Source organism: Oncorhynchus masou, chromosome 30 (assembly GCF_036934945.1).
Source record: "Oncorhynchus masou masou isolate Uvic2021 chromosome 30, UVic_Omas_1.1, whole genome shotgun sequence".
Lineage (NCBI taxonomy): Eukaryota > Metazoa > Chordata > Actinopteri > Salmoniformes > Salmonidae > Oncorhynchus > Oncorhynchus masou.
This window is the reverse complement of record NC_088241.1, coordinates 42,163,609-42,189,093: the sequence shown is the minus strand read 5'-3', so window position 1 is coordinate 42,189,093 and position 25,485 is coordinate 42,163,609. Positions and strand designations below refer to the sequence as shown.

Genomic DNA, 25,485 nt, shown 5'->3' with positions numbered 1-25,485 from the left:
TTTCTCTACCATAAGCCGCCTCCAACATTGTTTTAGAGAATTTGGCAGTACGTTCAACCGGCCTCACAACCACAGACCACGTGTACCTACGCCAGGCCAGAACTTCCACGTCCGGCTTTTTCACCTGTGGAATCATGAGACCAGCCACCTTGATAGTTGATGAAACTGAGGAGTAGTTCTGTCTGTAATCCCTTTTGTGGGGAAAAAAAACTATTCTGATTGGCCGAGTCTGGCTCCCCAGTGTGTGCGCCTACGCGCTCCCAGGCCCACCCATGGTTGTGCCTCTGCCCAGTCATGTGAAACCATAGATTAGGGCCAAATAAATACACTTTTTTAAATATTTTTTTTATACATGTACTGATTTCCTTAAATTAACTGTAACTCAGCAAAACCGTTGAAATTGTTGCATGTTGCGTTTGTATTTTTGATCAGTATACTTATTCTGTGATTTCATTTCAGGGCTCGAAACGGCAATATGTAGCAGCTTTCCTTTGTTTCCCGCTATTTCTATTGAAGGGTGTCGCGCTGACCTGTTGTGGTTATTATGAGCAAGATGACATTAAAGCCAACATTCGACTTGGTTTTCCATACAAAGTGTTCTATTATTAAAAGGAACACGTTTTTTTGGTCGCTTTCATTTGAAAACATGATAAAATAACATCTCAAATGGCGAGTGACTATCTACCACGTGAACAGGCTTCATTAGAACGTTTGTGTTGGGAGCATGCTGTCTATTTAGTAAGGCAATGCCCACATTCTGACATATTTTAGCATGTAGAAATAATGTGACTGTCGATGCATAATGCTATTGGATAGGCCTATTAAAGAAAGCATTGTTCTTAGTGGTAACGCATACTTTTTGTCTGCATCATTTTCTTTTTTTCTATAAGCTATGACAACAATTAAATATAAAATGTAGGTCATTGAAAATTACAATGAAGTACTTGAAATATTCCTTGAAATTCCTTGAATTTGACATACTAATGTCTGTATGAACCCTGTATAGGCTACTTGCTCAGTCCAGAATTGAAAGATAAAAATCACCTAAAATTATGAACAAATCATTCGTTTTCCTGTCAGATCTTGACCCCGGCACAGTATTATTATTTTTAAATCTGGCCAGTAGCTTTCAGGTGGCACTGACCCGGGTGTGCCACCAGCAAATTTACCTGAATGTCAAGCCCTGCTGTTGAAAAGCTGGGTGTCAACCTCTAGCCAAATATGTCCGTCCGGTTTGTAAAAAGAATATATAAAAATACACAGTTCAATAACGAATGTGTGATGTGCCATCTTGGGGACAGGTCTTCCTCGGTTAAGAGGGATCTTCCTATTTGAATAAAGGACAAATAAATTATTTTTAAAAATTAAAAAGTTGTAGTCACCCTGAGTGCTGATCTTGACCAGCTCCTCGTTCAGAGAGTCTACATTCTCCTCCAGCTGTCTCTTCTTCTGCTCCACGTTCTGAAGGTACTCCGTCAGGGACTTGATCTTAGCCTCGTGCTTGAAGAGACAGCGAGAGAAAGTGAAAAGGTAGTAATAAATGGAACCAGGGTTGGGGTCGATTCCATTTAATTCAGTGAATTCAGGGAGTAAACTGTAATCACATTCCCAATCCAAATTATCCTCATTGCTTTTCATTCAATGAATTGAAATAGACGTGATTAGAATTGAATTTGAGTGACAGCCACCCAGTGGCACACTCCCCGAGCCCTCTGTACCAGGTGATGTCAACGATGGTTACCTGTGAGATGCGTAGCTGACAGGCGGCCAGCTCCTTCTCGTTCTCGTCCATCTTCTGGTTGCTATCGGCCTGGGTGCTCTCCAGCTGTTTGCTGCGTTTCACCATCGTCTTCACCTCCGACTTCATCTTACTGATGTACAGACGAGCCACCGTAAACTCCTCGTCTATCAGACCACTGCCCTCATGTTGCTGGGAGGGGGAGAAAGGGGGAGGAGGCGAGGAAAGGCACAAATGTTAGACTCAAATGTCACCGTGCAAAAGACATGCATCAGACAGTTTAAATAATGCATAGCTTAGGAGGAGGTTACGTAAGTTTGGGATGAGGTTAGGTATGGTTTGCGATGAGGTTAAATGGTACATAAGAGCCACACAGGCTCCCCCTCCCAAAAGTATCCCAATCCTGGGCTTCCATTCCATGACTGGCTGGTGTGGCACTGAATGATGTGTACCTTGATGTCGTTGCTGCCCACGGCGATGCCTATCTCTACCAGGTCTTTGAGCAGCGATGACATCATCTCAGTTACCCTCTTCTTCTGGTGGTTGGTCATCTCCTTCAGCTTCTGCAGCTCAGAGTCAATGGACACCAGGATACTCTGAGGAGGACAAACAGGACAGGTTGATTTCACAAAATGCCAACCAACTTTGTTCACAATGCAGTGAACTCCTACACAGTATTCAACTCCATGCCTGGAGGGCCAAAACACTTATGGTTTTTGTTATTTTCTTCTAATCAGGGACTTAATGATTCAACAGCTGACTTGGGACACTAGCTGGGTGGACGAGCGAATCAATGACATTGTTAATTGATTAATCAGGGTTACAGGTACAATCTATAAATTCCTAGATTTTCCTGTTCAGTTCATATCATATTTTCATTCATTTTTTCCCATATATCTATTTCTTTAAAGGGTTTCTGAGTGGTGCAGCGGTCTAACACACTGCATCTCAGTGCTAGAGGTGTCACTACAGACCCTGGTTCAATTCCAGGCTGTATCACAACCGGCCGTGATTGGGAGTTCCATAGGAGTTGGCCCAGTGTCGTTAGGGTTTGGCCGGGGTAGGCCTACATTGTAAATAAGAATTTGTTCTTAACTGACTTGCCTAGTGAAATAAAGGGTAAATTAAAAAAATATATATATATATTTTTTTTTTTAAATATGCTGTACCTGCAATAGTCAACAAAAGTGAGTTTAGTTTGTGAATGACGTTCTTTCTCCTTTTTTAAAATAAAAGTTATCAAAGTTCCAACCCGTAACATTGTGCAACGTGTAACTTAAAATAAAACCAACCGATTTCTGGTTGAGCTCCTCACTGAGAGCCTCAAACTCCTTGGTCTTGTTTTCCACCTCCTGACTCTTCTGGTCGTAGTTAACAGCCAGCTCCTCCAGGGCCTGAAGCACCTCCTTCACCTCCTCCTTGGACGCCTCATTTTCAGACTGCAGACGGTTCAGCTCCACCTGCAGGTTGTCGTGGTCACGACGTGATGAGGCCAGCAGCTGGAGAAGGAACAGAGTTTTCAGTAGGGAGAAAACATTTTGAAACAGGTAGGTGGGAGGTATTAACTTGTCCAATAGGTATTAACTTGGCCAATAAGATGGATGTATGCTTTCCTAACAGTGGTTAGGTAGTTTGGAGGAAGTACTTAGCATTTTGTGCATTGCATCTGTGTACTTTGCTTTATGGGGGTTTGTGCTCTTTGGTTTGGTCAAAGACAAGATGTTGGCAACTGACAAGCATTGCGGTTCTACAAGTAAAATCGGTAGGTTCATCGCTACCGGGTCAGCATGCAGCAGGTACCACTTCTGTTCAGGCAAGAGAAGGGAGGGCCTCCCACTGTGATAAGTACATATCGGCAGTCTATCGGTAGTGAGATTCTCATTGTGCTTCATGCTTTAGGATGTCAGATTCTCCCCAGGATGAGCAGCAGGCTGAGAGGTGCCTCTTTAACCCAGCTGTGTCTGGGTTAACAGTCAGCTAACAGCTTGACCCCATCTCTGGGCCCTGATGAGCCTATACAGGCAGATTGATGGCCTAGTTAACAGAATGGCCCGGCAGGGGGGCAGTAAATGCACGGCAGGGGGGGTGCAAAATAGGGGAGGGGGTTCACCTCCTCCTGGTCCAGCATCTGCTGCTTCAGTTTCTCTGCCAGCTGGCTCTGCTGGTTGATCTCATCATCCTGTTGGAGGGAGAGAGAAGAGCGAGAGATAAAGGAGGGGGGAGAGAGAGAAAGGAGGGGGAGAGAGAGAAAGGAGGGGTGTTTTTGAGACCAAAGTGTTATCAAGGAAAACCTATATCGTCAGTAAAACATAAGTTAAATGACTACGTCATTGAAATCTTTATGGCACCCTAGGGTTGCAGTGTGATGCTCTGCTCCCTTACCTTATCATCCAGCTGCTTGTAGAGTTTAGACAGCTCAGCCTCGCACTTCTCTTTCTCTGCGTCAGTCAGTTTAACCCCTGGGATGCTGGGCGAGGGGGTCATCTTTTCATTATTCACCACGTTGTCTAGAGCCTGGACCTCAGCATTAGCCTTCTCCTTGTCAAACTGCTCCTCCACCGGCACACTCTCACCTACAGGAGGCAGGGCAGAGGGGTGGAGGGATGAAGGGAGGGGTGAAGGGAGAGGGGGAGGGATGCAGCCATGGAGAGGGACACGACACAGGGTTAGAGACTGGGCGTAAAATTAACACCTGCCAAATGCGGGTAGATTTAGGTATTGGTGCGTAAGAATATCTATTTTACCAGTCATGTTTGCGGGTGTTGAATTTGCAGTGCTCTACAATACAACCATTACATTCGCAAGTAAAAAGTATAAAGTTAATAATGAGCACGTGCGAATCGTTTTGTTTACAAGTTCGGTTGTTTTTCAACCTTAGGACTCAAATGTCCCTGTTACCACAGTAACCCCCCCTTAAAGGGGCAGTTAAACATTTTTTTTCTCACCTGATATTTTGGTTAAAAGACTAGGGTCCCGAGAAAGGTAATAAAATGTAGCAATATACCACATTACTTCTTAAAAATACATGTCATGTTTTAGAAACATTACAAAGCATAATCTGTTTATTTTAATTGCATTTTTTTGTTTTTATGTAATTATGACCCAAAAAATATTTGGGCTGCTAAAAAATATCTGAGTGGCTGGTAGATTTAAAAAAAAATCTATTTGCCACAGTGGCTGGTGGACCTTAAAGTACATTTTAGGCCATGGTTAGAGAAGAAAGACAGCTTCTGTAGTATCTACTCAACAGGCAGACCATTTTCTGGGTTCTATGCGTTACTGCAATGAAAACTGTTTACTCTAAACGTGATTTCCATTGCAACAATTTTGCTACGGTGTGCAGTGCACTAATGAACACAACCCTGTTCAAACCTAGTAGGACACAAGCATTATTCATGATATAATCAATTATCCTAGAACACCAACTGAATAACTACTTATTTTTCTCTCACCGTTTCTCCAGCGGTTGAGTTCGTTCTCCAGCCAGGTGACGGTGCTCCTCAAGGTCGTGTTCTTCGCCTTTTCTCTTTCATACTTCTTCTTCCACTGTTCTGCCGTCAGCTCCACGTTCAGACACACTGTGTTCTTAATGGTCTTTGCTCTGAGGTAACACAACGGTTACCTTTCAGAGTGGGAGTGCGTTTGACAAGTCAACCACTTCCGACCACTCAAAGCATATAGCAGTGCATTCATGCCATTGCTAACATCATACTAAGCATAGAGAACCAATAATTCTATTTAGTTCTGTGGTACCTTCATTCAATTGACATTTACAACACTTCCATCCACTGACTGACTTCAACACTATTGATTCTGGGTCATTTACAGCATTGTTTCTCAACTCAGTTACTAGTAGACATGGGGGTACCTGTCCAATCCGCACCAGGGTGCTTTGGAAGACTCAGAAGAACATGGTCATGGCAAGATGGTATCCAGCTTCTTTTTTTTGTGCATTTTAGCTAACCCTAACCTGCTACATTAATTATCCTAAACAAAGAGGTGTAATGGGTTAATTTGACAAAAGCTGGATGCCTTCTAGCCATGACCGGAGAACATAGGCCTAATGATCAGTTGTATAGAGGGGGTAGTCCGGAGAGATTAAAATGTTATTGGGGGTACAGTAACCAAATAAAATATACAGTCCAGGGGCTGAGAGCGTACCTCTGTCCGAACATCAGTGTGGACTTGGTCTCAGCCTCGTTGTAGGCAGAAGGTGAGGCACAGATGACCATGGTGGTCCTACAGTTACCACCCAGAGAGTCCTGCAGGATACGGGTCATCTTACTGTCTCTGTATGGGACATAGGTCTGGAGAGGGGGGGGCGACATGAGCTTCACAGTCAATCTACAATACTAATCGCTTTCTCCTGGAGGGTAATACATTAAAGCCTGGTCCCAGATCTGTGTGTGCCATCTAGCCAACTCATTGGCTCATGCACTGAGAACGTACATTTTACAAGTGCAGCAGCTTTGACTTACGGCAAGATTGGTATGGTGCTTTTGTGCTCGACACGTGCATATTTACCCCACCACCCTATTCCAAAATGTCCTCATCCAATATGTACTCCATCTTCTCCCCTACTGCTAAAACAGCTGTTTGTTGACATCAGAGTCCCAAATGGCACCCTACTCCCTATATACTGCACAACTTTTCAAAAGAAGTACACTACGTAAGGGATAGGGTGCCATTTGGGACGCAATCATTCTCCCCAGCACCAAGGGAGCCGAGTGAAGCGTTACGGTCATCTCACCGAGCCTTCAGCCAGAGCAGAGATGACGTTGCCCAGTGCAGACAGGGACTTGTTGATGTTTTTAGCTTCTTCCAGCACCGCACCCTCCGCTCCAGTTTTACCCACCTACACACAAAAATTTAGGAGATCACAATCCACCACACCACACAATCCACCCTCATGACAACACTAGTACAAGAGTGTAACACTTGAGTTCATATTAGATCAGAAAATTCTAAGATAAACATGGTTGCGTCCTAAATGGCATCCTATTCCCGATTTAGTGGTACACGAGAGATATCTATAGATATATATAATTAATAGGGAAAAGGGTGCCAGTGTGTCCCCTATATTCATTTAACAGCAGCACCTGCCGTCACTCAAATTTTTTTTATTTATTAAATGTTTAAATCACTATTTATTTAATGAAAATAAGTCCAAAATATATTTTTCACAATTTATTTCCCTGAGCCTCCTCCGGCCCTTGAAATGCTCAGTTTGATCGTGTGGGTGTTAGGAAACAAGTTTGAAGATATTTACATTCCCAGCCCTGATTGGCTAATAGGATGTGTTGAGACACCCCCTTAGACCAATGACTGTTTGTCTGGGTATCATAAATCTGTTCACATTGTGATGTCATGAGGTGGGACAAAGGTTTATTCAACCTGAAATTCCAGTATTTATTTTCAAACAGCTTTTACACAAAAAGGGCATTATCATTTTCAGTGTTACTTTGACCTGTGTGGAAATATAATTTAAATGTATTTTTTTTATTTTTTTTAAAGGGAAGTCAGGTTTAACTGCACGGCCCCTTTAAATATTTCTTCCAGATGTGCTTTTAGGGCACAATTGTTGCAATTAAACCCCTTTTCTACCCGAGTCAGAATAACTCATGGATATAAATTGGTAGTCTGCATGCAGTTTGAATAAAGTTGTTACTTAGCGTTAGGACAATTGTTAACTAGCGTAGGCGCAATGAATGGAAGTCTATGTGAACAGTTAGCATGCTAGCTGTTCCCATAGACTTCCATTCATTGTGCTAATGCTAGTTAGCAATGGCTTCCGAAACTACATGCAGACATAACATTTTGACATTTGCATTTCAGTCATTTAACAGACGCTCTTACCCAGTGTGACTTAATGGACAAATTAGGGATGAGTGCCTTGCTCAAGGACACAGGCAGAGTTTTCAACTAGTTGGCTCAGGGATTCGAACCAGCGACCTTTACTGGCCCAACGCTTCCTGCCACCTAAAATAAATGGTATCCATGAGTTCATCTGACTCTGGGTTAGAAGAAAAAGGGCTTAACTGCCAAAATCTCACACTATCCCTTTAAGGTCAGAGTGACAAATTAAAAAGTATATTTGTTGCAAAATGAGTGAGCAGTGGCGCAAATAAGAGCCACGAGCGTACAGCCACCACTTGCTCCTCATCTCCCTACAGTGCAGCAGCTACCATCAAATTACATTTCAGATGGTGTCAACATAATTACATTTTCATGCATTTGAGTATGATGTGCTTTTAAAAAGTCCCCAGAAGTGACCTTCTCCCAGTCCTACTAAAAAAAGGTACCCCACAAATCCTAGGGGAAACACTGAGGGTGCCATGTGCACTATGTAGGGGATACGGTGCCATTTTGCTTCGCAGCCCATATCTGATTAAGGTAGATTATGCTGCCAAAACACACTAGTCTTAACAAAGAAAATACAGGAGACCACAAACAAACATTGATGTAACAAAAACTGATTATGAAAGAGGGCCACAAAGCATGTTAATGGCTTTGCTTGATCTTAATGCCATCATGTGGATTATCATCAGATTAATAATAAACAGATTACTGCTGTTGTCGTGTGAGTAACAGATGTGCTGAACACTCGAGGCAATCCAAGATGTGGTGGTACAAGTACGTGGCCTTGTCCAAGCCAGAACAGCCTATAGGGCAGAAGCCCATCACCTATTTCTGCAGCTTGACGTACAAGTACACCCCATGGACAGGATCTTGATCCATGGCCTTCGATGTGGTCGGCTAGTTAGTTAATTGTGACCAAATGCTCAAATCAATAGCAGCGTGTTAGGCTATATGTACAGTACAGCGCCAGTAGGAGAACGCAGGCGTTGCGCAAAAGTGAATGTGATGAACTTGAACACTAAGATTGGAGATAAGAAAAGGGAGGAAACAGAGGAAAAGTAGACCGAGAGAAAGAAAAGTTTATGGCCAGGGTAGCCCAACTGGAAGCCCGCGGGGCGATTTTATTTAGCCCCACAAGTTGAAAAAAAAGTTGTATTTAATGTTTATTGTTGGACATAGGACTGTATAAAACACCTGCAAATCAGCCGAGTGATTGGAAATCTGTTCCAAAGTATTCCCACGCATAATAGAGAGATAGACTGTATATGAAATGTAAGCAAGGTTTGAAAGGATTATGTTTCAGTCAAGTATTCTATCTGTTTGGGCTTCTTGTTGTCAATTAGTAGTCCACAAATTATTTGTATGTGTGTTCCGGAACCCTAACCATCCACTCAAGAAAAAAACGTCCTGATTTTCCACAAGTGTGACCATGCAATCTCACCGTCATGCATTTAAAAGCATAGGACTGACGTAACCACAGACTGGAGTGAGTTACAGCCATTGTAAAATCTATGCAAAAACACACTTCTGAAAAAGGTTGAATTGATCAGAACACAGGCACAGAGGAAGGAAGGCACAGAGAGAAAAATAAGATGGAGACGTACTTTTTCGCTCCCGGCCAAATCGACAAGGTAGAGCTTGCCGCTGAGTTTCTGCTCTGTAGCAGTGTTTTCCTGCTTCACATTGATCTGGAAGATACTATGACTTCTGGAGCTGTGCTCGTTCATGTCTGGAACACACACACACACACGTTAACACATAAATCTAATGCCAACAGCAATATTTATTCATAACTAGGGTCTACAGTTTTTCCTGGTTCCTGGTCAGAAAAACTCCCGGCCCTAATTATGTAATGGATGTGTAATTGCATCCCAAATGGCACCCTATATTTTACATCCCAAATGGTACCCTATCCCCTTATGGGCCCTGATCAAAAGTAGTCACAATCAAGGGAATAGGGTGCCATTTAAGACGTAGCCTGTGTGAGATTGTCTTGGTTGATCAGGAGATCCATTGAGGAGGATGATGAACCCATGAGAAGCAGCAGGGACTGTGTTGGACTGACTCACTTGTGACGGCAACGTGCCGGTTGGATTTGCCCTCGTCAATAGTATCCATGACCTCGTCGGGGCTGCACACAAAGCGCTCGGTACACCCCTAGGGACACACAGAGAACCAAGGAACAACTATTTAATTTGACATGGTAGACGTTCATAGACAAAGAGACAATTATGGATACATTTTTTGTTAACATTGGCATTAAAGTCGTGGACAATCCCGAAGTTAAATCGATATTGTAAGTCCTTTAACTTTCTCCAAACAACGCAACCGAAATAGCACCCTATTCCCTATAGTGCACTACTTCTGACCAGCACCCATATATCAAAAATAGTGCACTACCAAGGGAATTGTGTGCCATGTGACCCACAACCATTCTTCCAATTGATCTATAGGCAATCCATCATTCTCTTCATCTACTGAACCGTCTCATCGATTCATCCCCCTGACCTAACCTTCATGAATCTATGGTACCATTATAGATGGTTTGGTTCACTTGACCTGTGCCTCACCTTGACATAGGGCACCCTGTTCTTATCCTCATGTACAGACAGGTTGTTCTTTGTTACTGCAGAGAGGGGAACAAACAAACAAAAAATATTTTATTATTGCAGGTTGTTGATTAACGTTGTAACAAGGAATCATCACCAGGCAAGCGCCTGCATTTAAAGGGATACTTGGCATCGGAGGCCCTTTATCTACTTGCTCCCAAATGGTGCAGCGGTATAAGTCACTGCATCTCAGTGCTAGAGGCATCACTACAGACCCTTGTTCGATCCCGGGCTGTATCACAACCGGCCATGATCAGGAGTCCCATTGGCCCAGTGTCGTCCGTGTTAGGGGAGGGTTTGGCCGGGGTAGGCCGTCATTCTAAAATATGAATTTGTTCTTAACCGACTTGACTAGTTAAATAAAGGTTAAATAAAAAAAATGTAATAAAAATCTACTTCTGCAGAGTCCGATGAACTCATGGACACCATTTGCATGTTTCTGCGTGCAGTTTGAAGGAAGTTGCTAACTAGCGCAATTGCTAGCTAGCGCAATGACGAAGTCTATGGGTATCTGCTAGCATAAACTCCCACTATTGTACTAATGCTAGTTAGCATTGACTCGCAAAACAACCTCTAACTTCCTTCATATTGGACACAGGGACATACAAATGGTCCCCACGAGTTCATCTGGCTCTGGGGAAGTAGATAATAAGTCATACAGAGTTTGGGCGGAATATCACTGGTCGCGCAGCGAAAGCATGCTCCTCAAACAGTGGTTTGTGTGTGATGTGAAATAACGGTTTTCCAGCAGAAAAGGGGGGATACCTAGTCAGTTGTCCATCTGAATATATTCAACAGAAATGTGTCTTCCGCATTAATCCAACCCTCTCTGAATCAGAGAGGTGCGGGAGCTGCCTTAAACGACATGTCTTCGGGGCCCGGGGAACAGTGGGTTAACTGCCTTACTCAGGGGCAGAATGACACATTTTTACATTGTCAGCTCGGAGATTCGATCCAGCAACCTTCCGATTACTGGCCCAACGCTTTGACACCTAGGTTACCTGCGTGCAGCCTATATTCACTAATAAAGTGGATACAGATGACATGTCTTTCTTCCCCCTGCACATTTGACAATGGTCCATTCTAAATCTCAACTAATTTTACATATTAGTAAATACAAAATTCTGAAATCAGAGAACTGCTGTGCAGCCTCAGGCAAGGAACAGAGTGACGATCAAATCATCAATAGCTTATCATTTCAATTTCATCTCCCTGACAATATGGAACTTATATCACAACAATTATTATGGCTGACCTCAAATGTGCTGATTGATAAAAGACCTGTATTTATGGGAAATATGGGTATTTTGTCTTTCACGGAGTTATCAGAATTGTATGGGAAGGTCTGCTCAATCAAAAATTACAACGAATTCATTACTGCATTACCACACAAATGGAGGCAACAGGTGGCAGCGAACTGGGTCTGCCTGCCCAATATAAAAGGATCAAAACTGGCAGAGGAGTAAAAATAGAAGAGTATAGCAGTTTAATTTGAGGACCAGGATGTTGACAGCTGTACCATACAGATTGCAAAATAGTTGGGAAGAGATTTTTGATGTACCGATTCCATGGTACAGGGTGTATGACGCAAAACGTAAGACTTCATGCGTTTCAGCAAAAATTATTATATAGAATTCTTGCCAACAACAAAATGTTGAATATTTGAGGCATACAATCATCGCAGCTCTGCAGATTTTGTTGTGAGGATACAGAATCTATAGACCATTTATTTTGGTATTGCCCTCAGGTAGCCTATTTCTGGATGTCCTTGTACCATCGCGCACTAGCGACTCCTGTGGCGGGCCGGGCACAGTGCATGCTGACACGGTTGCCAGGTGTACTGTGTTTCCTCCGACACATTGGTGCGGCTGGCTTCCGGGTTGGGCATTGTATCAAGAAGCAGTGCGGCTTGGTTGGGTTTTGGGGGTGACAAGGCTCTCGAACTTCGCCTCTCCCAAGTCCGTAGGGGAGTTGCAGCGATGAGACAAGACTTACTACCAATTGGATAGAAAAGGGGGTAAATAAATAAATAGTACTGTTGGGAGATCTGGAGAGACTGGGTCAGTCAATTACTAATACTCTTAGTAAAAGTATATATATATATATATTTTTTTTTTCTCTTTTTTTTTCTTCAAATCGCAATCTGTTAATTTTTTTTATTTTAAAGATTGAAATTGTATGTTAAACATCACAGCATAGTTGAAAGATATATGGTGAAGAAATCCGAAGAGGGTGGCCAGCAGAGATAGGTGGGATGGGCTGAGGGAAGCTGAGGGTTGGGATGTGGAATTGGAAACAAGTGGGAGTGGAGTTGCTGGGCGGGGGATAGAATGACAGTCAAAGATTAAAGTTTAAAAAAATACAAATAAAATACAAATAAAACATAAAGAGTCAGTTTAAATGACACTGAGGGGCAGTGACGTTACATTTAATGCTGGTATGTCTGAGGCTGATGCTGTGCAGGTGTTCGTACACATGCATATACACACACACGCTCTCATTCAAATGCACACATGTGAACATACACGTAAATATTGCCATACATGCGCACTCAAACATACTCAGTTGGCCTTGGTGTTATGGTTTTTGTTGTCCTTGATGTCTTTTGCATCGTTGTTTTCTGTTTTCCTGTGTCTCTCTCATTTTGTTAGTTGTTGATGCATTGGGGACGGGGGCTGGGGGGGGGTCTTGGAGGGCTGGTGGCCTGGCGGTTGGGAGCTTGGGCTGGTGGCTAATAGATGGCTGGTTCGGGTCCCTGTTTTTGACCTTGTGGGAGGATTTGTCAACGTGCCCTTGAGCAGGGCGTTGACCCTGGTTGCTCCTGTATGTCGCTTTGGATGCGAGTCTGTTAGATGATTAATATGATGTAGTTGTTGAGAGGCTTCACTGCAAGTATATTGTATGTTTTAAATATTAAATAAAAACAAATTGAAAAAAAAAAAGTTCAATTAGTTCAATTATATTCTTCTCACTATAAAATCATATAATATTAAATAATGGCACATCTGGTCAGCTAAATGAACAAGCCTACAGCCAATGGCATGGAGCATAGCTAGATAACATATCTTCTTCTGAAATACATTTTCTTCATATCATAATATTTCTTTAGACCTGACTAAAATAAATAATGGGTTTATTGTGATTGTGTATATTCAATTGATTTAGACTTTAAAAATGCTTAAAAAATTGTGTCGAAGTTCCAAAGGTGCGCATCACCGACTAGCATGCAGCTTGATTGCATGGAGCCCCGGAGATACTAAACGTGTTTATGTTAAATAACGGTCAATTACCTCGAGATCGGCAGACTTTTGCACGACAATAAGTGTCTGACAAAATGTCATAACCGCCACAGCCCTAGGTCAAGTGCATCCGATTTCCTTTGGTCATCCTTGAGATTTCACTACAATTTGATTGGAGTCCACCTGTGGCCAATTAAATTCTTTGGACATGATTTAGAAAGAGACGACCATCTAGATAAGGTCTCACAGTTGACAGTTCATGTCAGAGCAGAAACTCTACCACGAAGTTAAGGGAACCGTCTGAAGATCTCCGAGATATCATTTAGGAGGCGTATATCTGGGAAAAGGTATCAAACAAGTTCTACAGTGTTGAACGTTTGATAGTGACCATGATTGGTAAATTGAAAAAAAGATGTAACTACCCATACTATGCCTAGAGCTGGCCATCCGACCAAACTGTCAGAACTACAGAGTTCCTTGGCTAATCCAGGAGAACCTGCCAGAAGGACCTGCCAGAAGGACAACAGTCTGTCTCTACAGCACTTCACCAATCTGGGCTTTATGGGAGAGTGGCCAGACAGAACTCCTGAGAAAAAGGCAAGACAGCATGCCTGGAGTTTGCAAAAAGGCATGTGAGAGAGCATAAAGCAAAGGATTCTGTGGTCTAATGAGAGAAAAACTATTACTTTTCGGCCTAAAATGAGAAATCCAGGCACAGCTCATCACCAATCTAACACAATTCTTACATGGAAGCATAGCAATGTCAGCATCATGCTATGGGGATGCTTTTCAGCGACAGGGACGAGAAGAATGGTAAGTATAAAGCAAACAATGAACGGTGCCAAATACAGGCAAATACCTAATGGGAACCTGCTTCGGAGTGCAAACGACAGACTGGGGGTGAATATTTAAGTTCCAACAGGACAATGACCCCAAGCATACAACCAAAGCAACGCTGAAACGGCTTCAGAACAAAAATGTGAAAGCCCTTGAACTGCCCAGCCAAAGCCCAGACTTGAATCCCATTGAACTGTGGAAACACTTGAAGATTTCTGTTCACCACCGCTTCCCATATAACGTAACAGAGCTTAAGGAAATCGGCAAAGAAGAATGGGAGAAAATCCACAAATCCAGATGTGCAAAGCTGATAAACAAGTATTGGCTTATGGGTGTGAATACATTTCTGTATTTCAAATCCATTTAAATCCATTTAGAATTCAGGCTGTAAGACAACAAAATATGGAATAAGTCAAAGGGGTATGAATACTTTCTGAAGGCACTGTATATCTCCAGAATGGTCAAATGAGGATGCCTGCTGTGCCACAACACGCAGTACATACCATCCAGTAGGTCCTTGATCCTGTCCAGGTAAATCTCAAAATATGAAACCTGCAACAGAGAAACCTCTGATTAGAAACAATCCTGCTGTGCAGTCTTGTTTTATTAGTATTATGTAGCCGATATGGAATAACTAGCTAATCGGCGCCCAGTGAGGGACGGACGGGCAGAATGTACTCGGTCATAGGTTTATTAAAAATGTCCAATTCGCAATAGAAGCACTTGAGGCCAGCTATGCGGTTGAAGTGCTCCATACCTTGATATGGAACTCTAGGTTCTCATCCATGGAGTAGATGTAGTTGAAGATGTCCTGGACTATTCTGGGGATGATCCCCATACCATCCGGGTCATGGAGGCTACCCTTTACAGGACACAGGCAGGTTCCCGTCAATCATACAACAGTTGAAAGCAGGGTTGGAGTCAATTCCGTTTCAATACCGTCAGATCAGGAAGTACACTTAAATTCCAATTCCAATATTACTTAAGGCCCTTCTATGAGAAAAAAAATGTGGAATTGAAATGTGTTGTCTTCCTGATGTGACAATTGAAATGGAATTGACCCCAACGCTGGTTGAAAGCATTTGACCTTTGACCAAACGCATTACGCATGTATTGTATAGGCCTTTCACTCACCTCCATGGTGTGCGTTTTTCCAGACGATGTCTGCCCAAAGGCAAATATAGTCCCATTGTAGCCATCAAGCACATCTGTGTACAGAGGGAAAATACATGGAGAACGTATTAAAAGCATCACTTTAAAACTGCCAAAAGGTTCACACTGCTAGCACAGCACCAGAGCTAGCTACCTGGGCACGCTGTATCCATCCTTCCTTACCTTTAACTATCTTTTGAGCAGAGGCTTTGTACATCTGCTCCTGTGTCGTATTGGACCCGAACACTCGGTCAAACATGAACGGTTTACCCTGTAGGACAATAGGTAAAAAGTGAATCAGCAACAAAAGATACCTAGAGTATATTTGTACAAGAATGGCAAGAAAGGTGACGAGGGAAAATATCCAAACAGAAACTTGTTTTAATGTTGACATTTACTTGAGGCATATATATTAGACATTTGACCTCCATTTTAGTACCTGACCAATGACCATTATTCTGTAATGAACAAATCATCCAACAATTGAAATACCGGTAGACAGGTATTCAAAACAGGCACAAGAGATTACATTAGCCGCCCCAGCAGGTCAATGAGAAACACCACAGTATACGGTATTCACCACCAGACCAACTCAGTCCAAACACAGCCTTTTCAAAATTAGGTTTGTGTCCACTAATGGACTCCTTTGTAAAGAGATCCACTGCACACTAGACCAAGGCTGAGTCCCAAATGACAGCATATTCCTTATAGTGTAATGGATGGGACCTGGTCTAAAGTAGTGCACTATATAGGGAATAAGGTGCCATTTGGGATGTAGCCCTGGCCTTTCCCCTTCTCAGTGTGACTAAGGGCCAGAGACAGCTAAGAAACATCAGCATCCCCCCTCTGTGTCTCTGCTTTACTGACTTGGCAACTGATCAGCAGGGCACTTCAGGCTCTTCATTTGACAGCAGCAGCCAATATCAATCATTACAGCGTACATCAGAGGGAGCTCTTTAGGATGACACAGCGTTCCCTCTATCATTGTATAGGCGGGACCCCTAGAAGCCCACTTTACCTTGTTCTGAGAACAAATGTTTTAATTGAGTTAGCCTACTTTAAAAAACTGTGCATTGAAAGAGAAAATGTCTACTTTCCTTGGCCAAATGAAAGTCATTAAAGAGTATGGGAAAATAAAATGGAATACTCAAACTACAGTGCAGTAGCGAAAACAGTTTGGGAATTAAAACCTACAGAAGCTTTCCTTGTGGGTAACATTATGTTCATAGGCTATCTGCCAGCATAATTGGAAACAACCTGTAAGGTTATTTTTGATGAAAAGTTGTGTGCTGCTGACATTCATACTGTATCGCTGTGTGAGTGGTGGTGTTAGAGCAGCAACGTGGTCTCCGAGCACTTCGTATTATTCTGTATAAATCCGAGACACTCCATCTCATATTATATAAAACAAATGGAAATGTGTACAATATGTTACAAATGTTCTAAAAACGTACAGTGTCACGAATTTGCAAACTATATGTTACAAATTCCAATTAGTTTTTGCTAACATTGGCTAGGTGGCTAACGCTAACATTAGCTAGCTCTAGGTGTTAAGGTTAGGAGTTTGGTTAAGGGGTTAGCCAAAATGCTAAGTAGTTGCAAAGTAGCTAAAAGGCTAAAGTTGTTTGTGATGAGATTCGTACAAGCAACCTTTGGGTTGCTAGACGTTCACATTATATGTCCACCCCGAGCCAGCAGCCGTACTTTTGTTTTTGCCTTAAGTAACCTTCTGTTTGATGTAACCATACCAAATGTAACATATCATCCTAATTTGAGTGACCCGGATTTACATTTATTATGTTACGTCTAGTCTGAGTAGGACTAAATTATCCACTACAGTTCCTCTATCTACAACCCTAGCAATAGTCTGACGACCTCGATCCGAATCTTTGTTTGCATTCTGATTCTCCCCCTTTTCCCGAAGCGTGCACTTGTACACTTTCTCACATGGAATAACAATGGTGGAAACTCTCCAGCCAATGCTTGAACCAATCCAATGCTTTTAAATCCATGACGGAACATGTGCAAGGGCACACTTCAGGAGAAGGGTGGAGAATCAGGACTCAGCCTTTGTGTTGTGCTGCTATGGACTGTGCATAACTGAGCACTGCCAAAAGTCTTTATCTATGGTTCTGCTGCCTTGACACTGACGTGGGGTGTCCTCATTCTGAATGATCACTCTGACTATGTGCCTGTGAGCACCACCAAAATGCCAGCCAAGGACTAGGCTTATATGGTAGTAGTGATGGGTTGCACCATTCTATTAGGAAGCCTTGGTGGTGTCCCAAATGGCACCCTATTCTGTATGTAGTGTGCTACTTTTGACCAGGGCCCATAGTGCACTACATAAGGCATAGGATGCCATTTGGGACAGTGACTTGATTTTACTTGATTCTCCTGGGCTGGCACCAAACAGAGCCATTCTAAAGAGGAAGAAGTACTTCTAAAGAAGTAGAACAAAAAGCATATCAATTATACTGAGCTTCAGGCAGAGCTACAGTGGGGGGGGGGGCAATGTAAATAGTCTGGGTGGCCAATTGATTAATTGCTCAGTAGTCTGTTTTATGGCTTGGGGGTAGAAGCTGTTAAGGAGCCTTTTGGTCCTAGACTTGGCGCTCTGGTACTGCTTGCTGTGCGGTAACAGGGAGAACAGTCTGTGGCTTGGGTGACTGGAGTCTGACAATTTTTGGGGTCATTTTCTATTAAGTTATCTTTACTTAAGTATGATAATTTACTTAAGTATGACCCCCCCCCATGTTAAAAGGATAGTTCACCCAAATTACATGTTGGTTTCCTTATGTCAGCAATCCATGCTTTGATTTTGTTGTCCACCATTTTAAATGTTAACTTTTTAGCATTTGTGGCATAAATCCAATGCAAGTCAATGAAATCAATATTAGCATTTTGACACTTCATGTCCAAATTATCCAAAGTATGCAAATATGTATTGTGTAACTCAATGATATTACTTAGAGGATGTGGATATGAAGCACGGAAATGCTAATATCGATACCACACATTGGATTTGTAAAACAGTGCCGGGTAAACAAAATCAAATCATGGGTTCCTGTCCTACTTTGTCCATAAACTGCTTAGAGGTTAAGGAAACAAGTGTAATTTTGTAATTTGGGTGATCTATCCCTTTAAAAACATTGCGGGTACGGGATTCTTTTAAAAATGTCACCTAATAGCAGGAACAGCACAGTCTAGTGGTCAGAACATGGAACTAACAGGATGTGGGATGGGACATGGCTTTGACCATTTATTTGGATTCCTTATGTCTTACGCATTGTTAGAGAAAAAAGGTATGGTAAAAATCAGGTAATATTATATGAAACCTATACATTAAAATGGGCAATTTGGATGGAATCCGTAAGAATTTGATCTCTGAGAAATCAAGCTAACACAACAAAATAATGTTGCAGGAATGCTAATCTTATCCATTTCTAACTACAAAAATGATTTTAGAACAATCTGAGATGGTGAGTGTCATGGCTTGCTGAAATGAGATGGAACAACCCATAAAGGAAATTACTTCATCATCAGACTGACACAGGCTTTTATATGTCAGTGTCCCAAATGGCACCCTATCCCTCTTGCTCTGGTCATAAGTAGTACAATACTGCAACAAAAATGGCACCCTATCCCCAGGGCTCTGGTCATAAGTAGTGCACTATTTGTGACACAGCTTATTCCACAGTTTTGATTCCTGCCAGTGACTGCAGCCAGCCAACCTCTTAGATTGTGGATCTATTGCTATACCACAGTCTCCCTGCTGTCCTCCATTACTGGACTATAAACTGGCCAATTTGTCTCTGTGTGCCTGCTTCTCTGAAAAGCACAATCCATCGCTCCTAGCAGAGAAGAGTAGGGTTGTTGAACTAGAATGAGCATGATGCTGACTGATAGAAACAGCTGGAATGTCAGGTTTTAGGCAAGCCACACACACCCCAATCTTCCAGCACATCAGGGTCAGTCTATGGGCCATGACTGATGTACAGTATTTGGGTAGTCTTGCCATGGGTAACACTAGGGTTGCCAATTGGATTATAGGTTACCCTGTGGCAGTAGCTGGACATCTCACCAAAGGTTAATGAGGCCAATGTTATTCAAATGAACGCAAAGGCAGAGACTGGTCAACACCAACAAAAGATGTATCCTTCCCAGGGATGTCCACCCTTGCTAATGCTACTAGTGGGTCCAACCCTACTTTTGACCAGAGCCCCAGTCAAAAGTTGGGCCTCATACCCTGAGGTCTGAGTGGATGTATTAGGAAGTAGACTAAGCATAGTGAGCTTCTATTAAAAGAAATCTGGACAAAGAAATGTTTCCAGTAGTCACTGCCTACTCAAATGACATGACATCCCTCCCCCCATAAAAACACCACACCCCTCATCCATCCATTCAACTGTTCCCAGTTACACTGTAAAATAGAATGTGCCAATGACAACATAAGTCTCTCTCTGTCTCTCTCATAGGGAGGAATGTTGTGGGACACATTGCGCCCAGCACCCCATGCTCTATATTGGGTATGGCCCCAGTCAAAAGTAGTGCACTATATAGGGAATAGGGTGTCATTAAGACACATGGTTTCCGCTTCCAGAGAGATAGGAAAGACAAGGAAAATATTATTTCTTAGTTTAGTATAAATAAGCCTGACAATTTATCTTTCAAAGATGAAGAAAGTTAAGCTGCTGTGGATCATATGTTATGCTAGGGGCCAAAAGTTTTGTTCCTAACCACATGACATAACAAATGTGTATTCAGTCACTATGACCAGATGCCACACCCTTGGCTTCTACAGTACATTTGACACTGTTGTTGGGACTTCTTTCTCCAGTTTTCAACCTCCATTCACCCACATCTCTTTGGGAAATGTTAAAAAACGGTTTATCATTTATGAAACGAACATCATTAGGCTACAGAATTGAGGGAAGTGTTTGGGCTTTTATTGTGGTAAGTTCTTGTAACTTAGAAGTCCATAAAGTTTGTCCCAGCAGTTATGGTCGTCGTCATTTTCCTTTTTACAAGGCCATGGAAGGGGTGGGGTAGTGTACTGAGCAGGTGAGATCACCTGACTCCAAGTTTTCTATCCTAGTATTGTACCCCAAATTGTTATTCCAGAACAAAAGCACCGGCTCTATGCTACCGTATCTGAAGTCAGTTACTGGGAAATTACATTTGTAGTAAATTGTCGGGCCTAGTTAGTTAAACCATTCAATACGCCCCAAAAATGACAGCTGTCAATGAGGCAGGGTAGCTTAGTGGTTCGAGAGTTGGACTAGTAACCGGAAGGTTGCAAGTTCAAACCCCCTAGCTGACAAGGTACAAATCTGTCGTTCTGCCCCTGAACAGGCAGTAAACCCACTGTTCCTAGGCCGTCATTGAAAATAAGAATTTGTTGTTAACTGACTTGCCTTTTTTTTAACCTTTATTTAACTAGGCGATGGCATCTGCGACGTGGCTATCCCTAGGTAGCTAACGTTAGTAACTAGCTACTATTTCAATACCGCACAAGGGACGGATAGTTACATACACATTTGTGCGATCATAAGTAGGTAGCCAACTTCGAAAATAGGGCTGAGAGTTGAGATACAGGATTGATAGCCAAATCAGTTGTTCGGCCATCCCCTGCTAAGCTAGTTACACTTCTTTAAATTCCAGTCAATGAATAAAAGTAGGCCGCGGACATAACTTACTTTAGCTAACTAGTTAGCTGCTAGTTCAAATTAGACAGCAAGACAAACAGTAGCTAGCTAGCGGAGTTAACGTTAGCTGGCGCTCAAGGGTGTTGCGGGCGTCATGTGTTGTGAATCGATTCGAGATTCATGCGAAATTGTAGCTATTTGAATGTGATACATCAATATGGCTAGGTATTATGAGAAGGGGTAAACAAAGTGCCCTTGCAAGCTAACGTTAGCTAGCTAGTTAGTGCTTAGCTAGCTAACGTTACAAAGGCCGGGGACTGTTTTCGTAGGCCAATGTTTGCCGTGTTTGAACGCCAACTCACCGAGATAGACACTTGATCCTCCCCTGTAAACTTGGGTATGTATTTATCCCCTCTCTCCACCTCTGACTTGTTCAATGGTCTGAAACGGCACATCACTTTGATGGTGCATTCCGCCGGGTCCACCATCTTCGCCGCCGCTGTGAATGAATGGAGTCACACCAGACAAGCTCCTGCGGCTGCTAGCTAACTGCTACCACAGAAGAAGCGCCCGATCGATCACCCCTGTGGGTGGCAAAGCGATGCCGCACCCAGTGAATGTTGGCTTAGTTTGGTCAATCTCTTCCTTCCTCGTAAAACGTAGCAAGTCGACTATTAATCAGACATAAAAAAAAAATTAAAGACATCCATTCAAAAGATGGGAGTCATGTTGACGACCCGGCTGTAAAGTACTGTACTCTGACTTGCTCTTCGAGTCGGGAGGGATCCCTGTGTATGCGGGTCTGAACAGAGAGGAAGAAGCGAAGCGAGAGGTATAACTAGACCCAAAATCTGTCTTAACCAGCAGATGGCGTTTTTTTCGCTCACCAAGCGATGTGTTTTTGCGTGGAGGTCAATTTGGTTAACAACAAAATAAATGGCTTATTTGCTATGTGTATTTTATTTGATCGAATATAAGTTTCGTAAGGATTCGGTTATTACCAGTGTACTAATATAAGTCAGACACGTGACATCCAGGAAACTTTGAGAAAAAAAACACTTTATATCGGAGTTATGCGTGGTCATCACTATTACCTCAGCCACAGTTATAAACCCCGCCTATTTCTAAACGTATCGTCTTAAAATGTGATTTTAAACCTACCCCTAACCACACTGCTAACCTTACGCCTAAATAAAACCAAAAAGCAAGTGTTTGTAATTTTTACAATATAACCAATTTTGACTGGAAACGGTTGTGCCTGTTGTTCACGTATCTACACGCTCATTGGCTAAAATGGTCCCACCTGATCTTGTCTCCTCCAGACTGCATTCCATTTTTGGATACATTTATTTTCGTTGTTAGAGCAGCCGCTAGAGTATCTGGTCAATGTAACGGATTATCTGTGGTCTGAATAACCCGGTGACGTCACCCCTGCAGTTATGCGGAGTTAATATACTAGTCGGAACTAGGACACTCTGGGATGTCCAATTTGCAGATTCGTTGAATGCGGCACGTGTGTAACTTCAACCAGTTAGCGAGTGGGACATTTTCGAGTTTCCTCGTTCCGCCTAGCATTTGAACGTGGCATTAAAGCCTACTGCCGAGTTCACATGCTAGTCGGAATTACTAACCTCGGATATTTCAGACTTTCTGATTCAGTGAACGCAACACTTGTAGAACTACATTTAGCAAGTCGGAATTTTCCTAGTTTCCTAGTTCCGAATAGCACATGAACGCGGCATAAATTATCAATGATCGACAACCAATGGTTTTTGTCAGGATCAGTTTGTAGAACACGCCACCTTTAATTAATTGACATTACTAATCTGGACAGTGTCACTGACTATACTGGATTATTTTTTTCACATGCAATCTATTCGTGTCCTATTAGACTGTAGGCTGCTACCGCACTCAGACAGGTGGTCACATTGAACAGATTTCACGATGTAGGAATGCTTATCAAAACTGTTGCATGTGCTTTAGGCAGGCCAAACTTCAGAGGGGCCTAACTCTAATCCACTAGGATAGGATATATAATCAAATTTCAATGGGATTTGTCCAGGTGGTGTGCAAATACTAATTCATATGACATCACACACAAAAACCACTGTATTTTAATTTGAGGTTTTCATTTATTTTTTTAACCTTCGTTTAACGAGGCAAGTCAGTTAAGAACAAATTCTTATTTACAATGACAGCCTAGGAACAGTGGGTTAATTGCCTTGTTCAGGAGCAGAACAACATATTTTTAACTTGTCAGCTTTGCAATTCAATCTAGCAACCTTTCAATTACTAGCCAAGCGCTCTAACCACTAGGCTACCTACCTGCCAAGAATACACCCTTCTTTTTCTGGGATGTCCTAATTATCAGCAGTGGTGTAAAGTACTTCAATAAAAATACTTTAAAGTACTAATTCAGTCGTTTTTGGGGGTATCTTTACTATTTATTTATTTGACAACTTTTACTTTTACTTCACTCCATTCCTAAAGAAAATGATGTACCTTTTACTCCATACATTTTCCATGACACCCAACAGTACTTATCAAGAAAACATACCTGGTCATCCCTACTGCGTCTGATCTGGCGGACTCACTAAACACAAATGCTTTGTTTGTAAAGGATGTCTGAGTATTGCAGTGTGCCCGTCAACAACAAAAAATACAAGAAAATTGTGCTTTCTGCTTTGCTTAATACAAGGAATTTGAAATGGTTTATACTTTTGCTTTTTACATTTTAGCAATTCCATTTACTTTTGATACTTAAGTATATTTAAAAACAAACAGTTTTAGACTTTTACTCAAGTAGTATTTTACTGGGTGACTGCCACTTTTACTTGAGTCATTTTATATTAAGGTATCTTTACTTTTACTCAAGTATGGCAATTGAGTACTTTTTACACCACTGATTATCAGTGTGGCCCTTGACAAAGCACAGAGAAAAGCAAAGATCTCTAGGACTAATGAAACCAAAAACCTGTATTACTCACTAGGTGTGTGTGGACGTGTTTAACTATACTTGTAGGCACCAGAAATCCCCACAAGAAAAGTAAACAAACAAAAAATTGACAAACAGGGGACATTTTGTTAGTCCCCACAAGTTCAAATGCTATTTCTAGGGGTTTTATGGTTCAGGTTAGAATTAGTGTGGGGTTAGAATTAGGTTTTGTGTTAGAAGCTAGGGTTAGGACCTAGGGTTAGGGTTAAGGTCAGGTTTCTGGGGTTATATTTAGAGTTAGGGCAAGGGTTAGTGTTAGGGAAAATTGGATTTTGAATGCGACTTAATTGTGTGTCCCCACAAGGTTAGTTATACCGCCCTAGGCAGAATAGTCCTAGTACACAAAATGGCGTTGAAAAATACCGTACCTGTCAATAGTTTGAACACACCTTCTATTTTCTACATTGCAGAGTAATAGTGACAACATCAAAACTATGAAATAACACATACGGAATCATGTAGCAATCAAAAAAGTGTTAAACAAATCCAAATATATTTGAGATTTGAGATTCTTCAAAGTAGCCACCCTTTGCCTTGATGAAAGCTTTGCACACTCTTGGCATCCTCAACCAGGTTCATGAGGTAGTCACCTAGAATGCATTTCAATTACACGTTTCTTGTTAAAAGTTCATTTGTGGTATTTCTTCCCTTCTTAATGCGTTTGAGCCAATCAGTTGTGTTGTGACAAGGTATGGGTTGTATACAGAAGTTATCCCTGTTTGGAAAAAGATCAAGTCCACATAATGTCAAGAACAGCTCAAATAAGCAAGGAGAAATGACAGTCCATCATTACTTTAAGACATGAAGGTCAGTCAATACGGAACATTTCAAGAACTTTGAGCGTTTCTTCAAGTGCAGTCGCAAAAACCATCAAGCGCAAAGATGAAACTGGCTCTCATGAGGAAAGGAAGACCCAGAGTTACCTCTGCTGCAGAGGATAAGATCATTAGAATTGCCAGCCTCAAGATTGCAGCCAAAATAAATGCTTCACAGAGTTCAAGTAACAGACATGTCTCAGGAAGAGTAGCTGCTGTCTTGGCCACAGCTAACAGGGATCCATAATAAATTCAAATACAAACATCAAATGTTCAGAGGAGACTGCATGAATCAGGCTTTCATGGTCGAATTGCTGCAAAGAAACAACTACTAAATGACACCAATAAGAAACATGAGCAATGGACATTATTCCAGTGGAAATCTGTCGTTTGAGTCAAAATGTGAGATTTTTGGTTCCAACCGCTGTCTTTGTGAGACGCAGAGCAGGTGAACGGATGATCTCCGCATATGTGGTTCCCACCGTGAAGCATGGAGGAGGAGGTGTGATGGTGCTTTGCTGGTGACACTGTCAGTGATTCATTTAGCATTCGAGGCATATTTAACCAGCATGGCTACCACAGCATTCTGCAGC

At 42.1% G+C, this 25,485-nt stretch overlaps 1 protein-coding gene across 1 annotated transcript in view; it reads right to left on the bottom strand.

Moving 5' to 3' along the window:
• LOC135522624 (kinesin-1 heavy chain-like) overlaps positions 1–21,937 on the bottom strand; it is a 28,739-nt gene extending 6,802 nt beyond the window's left edge. The window contains exons 1-17 of the mRNA XM_064949061.1: positions 21,445–21,937; positions 15,618–15,705; positions 15,417–15,490; positions 15,040–15,144; positions 14,786–14,834; positions 10,168–10,223; positions 9,667–9,754; positions 9,202–9,326; positions 6,489–6,593; positions 5,900–6,045; positions 5,191–5,339; positions 4,121–4,311; positions 3,849–3,917; positions 3,031–3,237; positions 2,191–2,334; positions 1,742–1,930; positions 1,383–1,500 (exon numbers count right to left, since the gene is read on the bottom strand). Of these exons, the coding sequence (XP_064805133.1) occupies positions 1,383–1,500; positions 1,742–1,930; positions 2,191–2,334; positions 3,031–3,237; positions 3,849–3,917; positions 4,121–4,311; positions 5,191–5,339; positions 5,900–6,045; positions 6,489–6,593; positions 9,202–9,326; positions 9,667–9,754; positions 10,168–10,223; positions 14,786–14,834; positions 15,040–15,144; positions 15,417–15,490; positions 15,618–15,705; positions 21,445–21,570 (2,029 nt within the window). The 5' untranslated portion in view covers positions 21,571–21,937. The remainder of the gene's footprint in view (positions 1–1,382; positions 1,501–1,741; positions 1,931–2,190; positions 2,335–3,030; positions 3,238–3,848; positions 3,918–4,120; positions 4,312–5,190; positions 5,340–5,899; positions 6,046–6,488; positions 6,594–9,201; positions 9,327–9,666; positions 9,755–10,167; positions 10,224–14,785; positions 14,835–15,039; positions 15,145–15,416; positions 15,491–15,617; positions 15,706–21,444) is intronic.
• Positions 21,938–25,485: the final 3,548 nt, after the last annotated feature.